This window comes from Corylus avellana, chromosome ca7 (assembly GCF_901000735.1).
Source record: "Corylus avellana chromosome ca7, CavTom2PMs-1.0".
In the NCBI taxonomy this organism is placed as follows: Eukaryota; Viridiplantae; Streptophyta; class Magnoliopsida; order Fagales; family Betulaceae; genus Corylus; species Corylus avellana.
In genome coordinates, this window is record NC_081547.1 from 4,494,611 (window position 1) to 4,503,909 (window position 9,299).

Genomic DNA, 9,299 nt, shown 5'->3' on the forward strand with positions numbered 1-9,299 from the left:
ATTAGTTCCAGCACGAGGCTTCAGAGGATTGGAGCCGATGGCTGAGGATATGATATATGTTGCGGTTGGAAAAGACTTGAAGGAGTGCAAATCAATCCTGGTATGGGCGTTGCAGAACTCGGGAGGAGGGAGGATTTGCATCCTTCACGTTCATCAGCCTGCACTGTATATTCCATTTAGTATGTCCCAAACACCCAGTATATATATATATATATATAGACTTAGAATTACGAATTTGATTTGATTTTTATTTTCTTTTTGGATTAATTGCAGTGGGTGGAAAAGCTCCAGCTAGCTCACTGACGGAAAAGATTGTACGGGAACACCAGGAAACTGAGAGGCAAAAAATGCAACAGATCATGAATGAATATCTTCTCATCTGTCGCCAAATGGGGGTATAAGTCCTTTCTTTCTTTTTTAGAACTTGTTTTTTTGTGGTTTCATCCAATTATCATTGTTTTACCACGTGTCCCACTACTAATAAAATAATAAATATTTATTAATTTATTATTTTATTAGTAATGTAACACGTGACAGAACAATGACTCTTGGATGGAAAATGGGCGCCTAAATCAGAAATTTCAGAAACTAAAATTTCTAGAGAATTTCAGTAGATCCTGATCCCAAATTCAATAGATCAACCATTAGATTTGTGAAATCCACCATTGAATTTGTGTGAGGTCTACATAAATCCCTTATTTTGGCATTCTATTTTTTCAAAATCTAGGCACGGGCTCATAAGCTAATAACTGAAGCGGATTGTATCAAGAAGGAAATTGTAGAACTCATCTCTCAAAATGGGATCAGGAAGCTTGTCATGGGAGCAGCAGCAGAGAAGCACTATCGAAGGTAAAAATTACTAGTAATGCTATATACCATGTCTTTATCTTACTTTTAACATATTATGCTAACGTATCAGGATCTAACAGTCATTAATTTTCTTTTTTTATTATTTTATTATTATTATTTTTTTAACAATGACTGATTCAAGAGTTACTTCACTTTGTCATATCATCATAGTGGAATAAAAGTAGGATAAAGATATGGTGTATAGCATTTTTCAAAAACCACACAACAACTTTTTCCATGTCATCACAATCACTTCTTGTTTGTTCTATATGTATATATATCTATTGTGGATATATAAATTTAGTAATTTTTTACATGACTTGCAAACTGAATACAAAATTAGTGGGTTAGGGTTGATGGTTTGACCTATTTAATTAAATGAGTCCAAGTTATGGTTAACCTATGTAATCTTGTACGCATGTCTCAACATAACCCGACATGCAACATTTAAGGTTGAAATTTTTTGACACGATTTGCGAATTCAAAACAAACCTAACATGAAATTAGCAGATTATGATTAAGAGGTTGACACGAACCTAACATGCAACACAGAACAATCCCAAACAATTCAAAACAAATTTTCCTCACTTTTCATAGAAAGATTATTATTGCTAGCTGTTTCATTGTTTGTTGAAATTTCTTATGTTGGTAATTATAGTTTTGGGGATCGAGATTGCTTAACTACTGCTTGACATTGCAGAAAAATGATGGACCTCAAGTCTAGTAAAGCTAAATATGTGCGCGAACAAGCACCACTCTCCTGTCACATACAATTTATCTGCAAGGGAAACCTCATCTACAACAGGTTAATTTGTTTGACAGTTTGCTTGTACACATACAAATATTGGAAAAATATCCCTAAACCAGAAGCTTCTAAGCTTTTTAGAACTTTCTTATTGATATTTATGTATTTAAAAAAAAAATGCATGAAATTGTTGAAATACTATGGCCTTCTCACTCACTGATATCTTTATACCATATAAAAACAGGGACGCAAGTGCTGACACCGAAACTGGAGAACCAAACCCTAGGAGATCACAATCTGCTGCAGTGGGGTACAGTAGGGACAGAGGTGGAACAAGCTTCTTGGATAGTCCAATACCAGAAGGCACTGAAGAGCAGCTTGCATCTCTAAAGAGTGGCTTCTTTACTCCAGAAGGGGATTTTGATCAGTGGGATTTATTACCAAGGAGTTCTCAGGATTTGGGTTGCTCTGCAATTTCTCTGCCTTCATGGAGTGAGGGAAGTGAGTTTGGGACACTCTCTTCGACTTCTGCTAATTCAAGAAGCTCTTCCAGTGTGGACGTCGCATCTTCTCTACTTCCACCATTTCCCTCTTTCATTTCTAGTCCAAGTCTCATGTCAACATGCTCTTCTACTTCCAGTGGAGCTCACAGTGTTGTGGTATGTGCAAAACATCGTGTGTGTGTGTATATATATATATATGGACCATCTTTTTATTCTGAATTTTGATAAAATGATATCACAATTTTTATAAAAAAAAAAAAAAAAAAGAAAAAAGAAAAAGAAAGAGATATGAGAAGGATTGAAAATTTGAACTTTCAATGCATCCTAGCAGGAGGGAAGTCTAGATAATTCTCTATACGACCAACTTAGACAGGCGATGGCAGAGGCTGAAAAAGAGGCACTCAAGCGTCGGAAAGCAGAAAGAGACATGATTGAGGCTATACGTAGGGTAATGCTTTTACCAATCTACAACTTCTTTAATGTTGTAAATAAATATCAACTCGTGAAAGAAAGATCTCTAGTGTGTTTTGAAAACTGCACACTCTTTTACCTGACTACCATTGACACTAAGCTTGAAAAAAAAAAAAAAATCTTACGCAAATTGCAAACAATGCAATCAACAGGCAGAGTTGAAACAAAGATTAGAAATTGAGGAAGCACTGTTGAAGGAGAAAGAAGAACATGAAAGGGTGAAGAATCAGAGAGATCAACTCGTGGAAGAACTCCTTATTTCTCAAGAACGGGAAACATTACTAAAATGCCAAATTGCAGAGTTACACAAAGAGAGAGATAAGTTGCAGAAGGAGTACTGTGATAGTGCAGTGAATGAAGCTGAAGCACTGAGAAGAAAACAAGGGGAGCCCTCAAGTAGACAGATGCCTCAGTTCTCTGAGTTCTTGCTCACTGAGATTGAAGAAGCTACTCTATGGTTTGATGAATCCCTTAAAATTGGAGAAGGAGGATATGGGAACATTTATAAAGGTCTCCTGCGTCAAACTAAGGTTGCTATAAAGATACTAAAATCTCATGATGCACAAGGCACCAAACAATTCCAAACGGAGGTTTGTGTATTCTTTTGAATCTTCTATTTGGTCTTATGGCTTTGAATTTGTATGAAAATATATAAAAAAAAAAAATATATGCACAAATTATTGACACCAATCATTTATCTATAAAAAAATTTAATATGGGATTCTATCTCACCGGTTGGTTGTATGTCAGCTTGGAGTATTGAGTCAGCTAAGGCATCCCAACCTTGTGGAACTCAAAGGATCTTGCCCGGAAGTTTTTGCGCTCATCTATGAATATCTTCCTAATGGAAGCCTTGAAGATCGACTCAATTGCAGGGGAAACAGTCCTCCATTATCATGGCAGACTCGAATACGAATCGCCGCAGAGATGTGCTCTGTCCTTGTTTATCTTCACTCCATTAAACCTCACAGCATAGTACATGGTGATTTGAAGCCCTCCAACATCCTCCTTGATGCCAACTTTGTGAGTAAACTAAGTGACTTTGGAATCTGCCGTATGTTGTTCCCTGATGAAAGTTCAAGCAACAACGTTAACACAACACTGTATCATATAACTGTTCCAAAGGGCACTCCAGCCTACATAGATCCTGAGTTCCTTGAAACAGGAGTGCTTACTGTGAAGTCAGATGTTTACTCGTTTGGAATCATAGTACTACAACTGTTGACTGGGAGACAACCCTTCAAGATATCAAACGAAGTGAAAAATGCCTTGGATGCTGGAAGCTTGAAAGGGGTTTTGGATCCTTTGGCTGGAGACTGGCCTATTGCGCTTGCTCAAAAATTGGCTCGCTTGGCATTAGGGTGTTGTGAAAGGAACCGAAGCAATCGGCCAGACCTCCAGTCAGATGTATGGAAGGTGCTTGAACCAATGACTCAATGAAGATGTTATCTTTTTTGAACTTATATATTCAATCTTAACTACAAATTCAAGACTTACGTGGCAGTACGTGAGGCAAGCTTGAGTTATAATGGAAGACAACTGGTGTGATTGTGAATGTACGAAAGGGATGAAGAATTCATGGAAGCTGCGTTTTATGTGTAATCTCACTTGCGTTTAGGGAAGTGAGTTGTTTTAGTAAACCCACCCAAAATCCCTCCACTTCTCCTCGACAACCGCCCTCTATCTTCCATGGAATCTACAGACGAGTCGGAGTTGGAGGCTGAGCAATATTCAAATTCATTGTCTGTTTCCACGGCAGAATCTGCAGACGAGTCGGAGGCTGAGCAATCTTCAAATTCATTGTCTGTTTATGCTCGTTGTACCCAATGTTCTGGTCCTTCGTCCTCTTACCACATCGTTTTCTCTGAGCAAAATGAGTTTGAAGAGGTAGAGTGTTATGTAATTAAGGTTTCCGACGTCCGTCGCCGACGAAAGCTCCTTCCGATTAGTACTGGGGAAGTTCAAAATCCCTTCAGCTGGACACCTCTAGGCCATCAGCTGTATTCTATTGCCGGCCAAGGGAAACCCCTTCGCGATGTGTGGACACTAGACGTTACACGTCACCGTGAGGGCTGGAAGTCCGGTCCTCCGATGCTTTGTCCCAGATCCGACTGTCGCATCTTGGCCCTGGACGGCAAGTTGTTTGTTTTTGGTGGTTGTGATCCATCTTCCCATTGGGGCGAGTTTTTTGACCCGGTGGGTGGAAGCTGGAACGCCTTACCCGATCCTCCCTCTCGTTTTGATGACAGAGATGGCGACGATTTTGATAGAATGATTTGTGTGCCTCTGAAAGATTCAAACACGATTCTTGTGGCTTCATTTGTTTCTGAGCATCTTAGTTATATCTTCTATACTTACAATGTGGCAACTTCTCGTTGGGCGACACTAGAGCATTTGGGTAACAAGATGAATGCTACAGCCTGCTTTCATGGATGGAAGGCTGTAGCCGCGCTTAATAGATTGTATTGGACTGATAATTCTAAGGACAAAATTATATTGATTGCCTACGATTTAGATCAGGATATGTGGCTTCAGGGGCGGCTAGACTGGCTTCTGATCCGGCGACAATATTGGGGAAACGAATCGGGCTTTTTTAATTCTGATGAACATCTGGTCCATTTAGGAGGATCCATGTTCTGCGCGCTCTTGCAGTATAAATCTAAATGCGAGGAGGACAAGTATTTTTTTTGCCGGGTCATAATAGATGTCGATCATGACTTTGATAGAAAGAGGTTGAATATATCCGTTGTCTCCACCCAAAAATATAAGACGTTTGTCGGCAATGCAATTGATAGTTGCCATTTACTGTAAGTTTATTGTCTTCTCTCGATATCCCTTTCATTTACAACCCATTTCTTTGCCATTCATTTGCAACTACTTGGATTGGATGCACAAATTTATGCTTGTCTTTTTTACACAAAAGCTAAGGGTGTCATCATTGTGTAGTTTGTTTCCCAAAGTTATTAATGTTTGTGCATGTTGTGCATGCACTTCTGAGGTTTGTGTCTCATATTGAGAAAGTATAAAGAATAAGAGTGGTTAATATATCTAAGTGGACCCAATCTCATTAGTTTAGGCTTTTGGGCTAGAAGTTGTGTCCTAATATGTATATTAACTTACTCTTGTTTGACTCTCTTGGTGTTTCTCTCCCCAACAATTGGTATCAGAGCCCATGGTTAGCTTCCATTGTTGTCGATATGAGTATCTTGGTTTGACTCTGGTAGAAAGAGTGTTGTTTATCTTGGAGTATGCGTGACACTCTTGTGTGAGGGAGAGTTTGGTCAATGTGGTAAAGACTCACAAGTGAGGGAAAATTTATTGTGCATGCACTTGTGAGGTTTGTATTCCACATTAAAAAAGTACAAAGAATAAGAGTGGTTAATATACCTAAGTGGACCCAAACCCATTAACTTAGCTTTTGAGCTAGAAGTGGTGTCTTCATATGTATATTAACATACTCTTGTTTGACTCTCTTGGTGTTTCTCTCCCCAACAATTTAGAAATTTTTTTTGATGTTCTGTCGTGTTCATCACTGGTTTCTTGGTTAAATTCTTTAGCTGATGTAAGATTGGTCCTTTTGGATGCAGGTGGATAGAACATGACCAATCCTCTCATGTGACTCCTAGTCGAAGTACACTTGATAGGAGAATTGAGAAAAATCATAGGGAAGAATCAGCTGAGGAGGAAGTCATTCAAGGACTGTCAACACGCATGGAGACTCTGAAAAGGCACCTTGATGAAATTGAAAGGGGTCTCCCAGGAAAGATGGACTCTGTGAAAAGGCACCTTGATGAAATTGAAAGCGGTCTCCCAAGAAAGATGGACTCTCTGAAAAAGCACCTTGATGAAATTGAAAGCAGTCTCCAAAGAGAGATTGACTCTGTGAAAAAGCACCTTGATGAAATTGAACGGGACCCTGGAGCAAAGGACATGAGGAAGAGGGAGCATGGTGATGGTGATGAAATATGTAGGAGTATAGTTCAAGACGGTGATAGAGTTGACAAAGATGAATATCTACATTCAAAAAAACAGTTGGGTAATGGCAATGATAAGGAAGTTGTCTCACGCCATGGGGAAAGAGATGATGGTGTGAAGAATTGGCATGAAAATCTGGATGATCATCATAGCAAGAGAAGGAAAGATGACAAAGAAGAAATCTTGCACTACCACAGGCAAAGTTCCAGTCCTAGTAAGCAGGAGAGGGAAGAAGCTATGGAGCCATGCAAGAGAGATGACCAACTAAGAGTTTGAGATAACCTTCATGTCCATATAAGTTTCCTTCAATTTCTTCTCTCGATTGTATAGAATTGACTGAAATTTTTGTGCTGCACGATGTGGGATGGTCTTATCCACGCTGTTGAGAAAGAACAATTTGTTTCATAGTATGATTAGGGGTTGAATTTTGTTTCTTTTTCTGGCATTTTGACTGTTGGTTTTTGGTTTTGGTGCTTCATTGTGTGTTTCTTGTTTGATGCATTTGTGGAAGTTGGATACTTTCTAATGCAAATGGGATCAAAATGTGGGGAAAAAAATTAGTTCCTGTGTTAAATGGTAGAAATGGAATTGGGTTATTCTTGTGTTGATTGCATGTGGTGCATCATTGATTAGGTGCATTAATTATGACATTCTTCAAATTACTTGTGGAAAACAAATTAACCACAAATGATCATTTCATAGGGTACTTGTGCAAACCAATGTGGGTAGAGGTGCCTTAATCCTCAGGCAGAAATTAAAGGTCTATATATCTCGAATTAGTCGCACTGAGTTGGATCATTCAAATTCTGCAAAATTATCTATTTCAGTTGACAACTCAACCAATGCCACACCTACACTTCCACTGAATCATAATGTTGTGTGTAATAAGTGGGTGTTTACAATTAAGCAAAAACGTGATTAAAGTGTTGACAGATATAAAGTCCGTTTGGTTGCTTAGGGATTTGATCAGAAAAGTGGATTAGATTATCATGAAACGTTTCGGTCCTATTATAAAAGTAGCAACAATTTGAATGGTACTTTGCACTTCTTGTCAATTTCAATTGGAGGGTAAGACAACTTGATGTCTCTAATGCCTTTTTCATGGTTAACTTAATGAGAAGGTTTATATGGAGCAACATCAAGGTTTTATAGGTCTTCCTAATTTTTATTTTGTTTGTCGATTACACAAATCGATTTATGATTTTAAATAGGCTCCACGAGCCTGGTTTATATATATATATGAGTGCAAATAGGAAAAGGGAAGAACAAACAACAAACACAAATTACAAAAGAGGATCTTTGCCACTTCTAATCCTAAGAGAAGAAAGGAAAGGGGAATTGTCGAGAATGCTTTCAAACATCGAGTGAGAAGCAGCTCATTTAGCAACCGAGTGTGCTAAAAAATTGGCACATTTATAGACCTTAAAAGTGGTCCAAAACGGAATAGAAGAGAGTTGATGATGACAGTCACTAATGATTGGAGCACACGAAGATTGAAGAGATAGCCTTGGTTGAGAGCTAGAATGGTGAGGAGGGAGTCACCTTCAAACAAGATGGAAGAGTAGCCATGGGACAAAACCAGTAAGATACCAAGGAGGGCCACAACAGCTTCACCAAAAGAGGCACCCTGGTTTACACGATTATCTCATGTACTCCTTAATATTGGATTTATTGGTTCACACTTCACATGATGATCGATCTCTCGTTGTGTATCATACGAAGCATACTCATATTTTTCTATTGGTGTATGTCAATGAATTAATTGTGTCAACAGACTCAACACGAGCACAACCCTACTTCAGCTCTGTGGATAACAGCCAAAAAGAGTTATAAGGGGTCTCAAGAAATCAATTAATTATGGTTTACATTATACTAAGGTCCTATTGCTATTTGTGCTTATTGTGATTCGGATTGGGCATACAATTCATATGACAAGCGTTTTACCAATGGATTTGGAATTTTTATGGACTCAAACTTGATTTATTAGTCTGCCAATAAATAATTTATAAAAGTAAAAGGCGGTTACGGTCAGCGATTATTAGCTAAAACCGTTACTCATAACCGCCTAGACGATTAGTAAAATCTATTAATCGTCTCCGCTAACCACCAGTTAATCACCTAGGTATTTAATAGGCGGTTAGCGGTTAGTAGAGCTACTAACCGCTTTTTAAAAGAAAATTATAAAAAATAAAATAAAATAAAAAAAAAAAAAACCAAAAAGATTTCGTGGTAATAACTAATACGATAATATCATATTAAAATATACGACATCGTTTTTAAATTTTAATACATTTTTATATATATTTAAAATTTTAAACACAAAAACTACATTATATATATATTAGCATTTAGCAGTTTTGAAAAAACCTAAAAGCTAACCATAATCGCTTAGGCGATTAGTGGTTTATCTTAACTGCCTTTAAAAGCAGTTAGCGATTAGTGTGATTCACCCCTAACAATTTGTAGTTGCACAATCAAACACTTAAAAAGGCAAAATACTGGTAAATTGTGTTAGGTTTTAGATATTAGCTCATTTAAGTGATCAAACGATGAGTCGTAAAAACACCCACCTGTTTTAGTTTTAAAGTCGACTTCAAGAATCTTATCCAACACGAGAGCACTGTCAGCTGGACCGCCATCTAGACGTCCTGATGTGGCTTTTAGAGTGATATTCCCGGAGCCACGTCAGCAAGCGTTTTTGGAGCTTGAAAGGTTTTCAAACAAGAAAAAAGATTTCCCGCTTTTTCTTACGAGTA

General features: G+C 38.0%; 2 protein-coding genes across 2 annotated transcripts; both read left to right on the plus strand.

The window, feature by feature from the left end:
- LOC132186869 (U-box domain-containing protein 33-like) lies at positions 1-4,024 on the plus strand. Its single transcript, XM_059600974.1, has 8 exons — positions 1-179; positions 274-395; positions 728-849; positions 1,550-1,654; positions 1,839-2,253; positions 2,429-2,545; positions 2,721-3,158; positions 3,319-4,024. The coding sequence occupies exons 1-8, from the start codon at positions 38-40 to the stop codon at positions 4,006-4,008; spliced, it is 2,151 nt and encodes a 716-aa protein (XP_059456957.1). The 5' UTR covers positions 1-37; the 3' UTR covers positions 4,009-4,024.
- Positions 4,025-4,059: 35 nt separating this feature from the next.
- LOC132186872 (uncharacterized) lies at positions 4,060-7,128 on the plus strand. The gene is made up of 2 exons (XM_059600980.1): positions 4,060-5,375; positions 6,156-7,128. The coding sequence occupies exons 1-2, from the start codon at positions 4,258-4,260 to the stop codon at positions 6,817-6,819; spliced, it is 1,782 nt and encodes a 593-aa protein (XP_059456963.1). The 5' UTR covers positions 4,060-4,257; the 3' UTR covers positions 6,820-7,128.
- Positions 7,129-9,299: the final 2,171 nt, after the last annotated feature.

What these genes read in the sequence shown, in the direction of transcription:
- LOC132186869 (XM_059600974.1), top strand. Translation starts at nt 38, where the DNA reads ATGGCTGAGGATATGATATATGTTGCGGTTGGAAAAGACTTGAAGGAG. An exon ending in GCAGAGAAGCACTATCGAAG is followed by an intron (nt 850 to 1,549) that starts GTAAAAATTACT and finishes TTGACATTGCAG; the next exon opens with AAAAATGATGGACCTCAAGT. An exon ending in GTGGAGCTCACAGTGTTGTG is followed by an intron (nt 2,254 to 2,428) that starts GTATGTGCAAAA and finishes GCATCCTAGCAG; the next exon opens with GAGGGAAGTCTAGATAATTC.
- LOC132186872 (XM_059600980.1), top strand. Translation starts at nt 4,258, where the DNA reads ATGGAATCTACAGACGAGTCGGAGTTGGAGGCTGAGCAATATTCAAAT. An exon ending in ATTGATAGTTGCCATTTACT is followed by an intron (nt 5,376 to 6,155) that starts GTAAGTTTATTG and finishes TTTTGGATGCAG; the next exon opens with GTGGATAGAACATGACCAAT.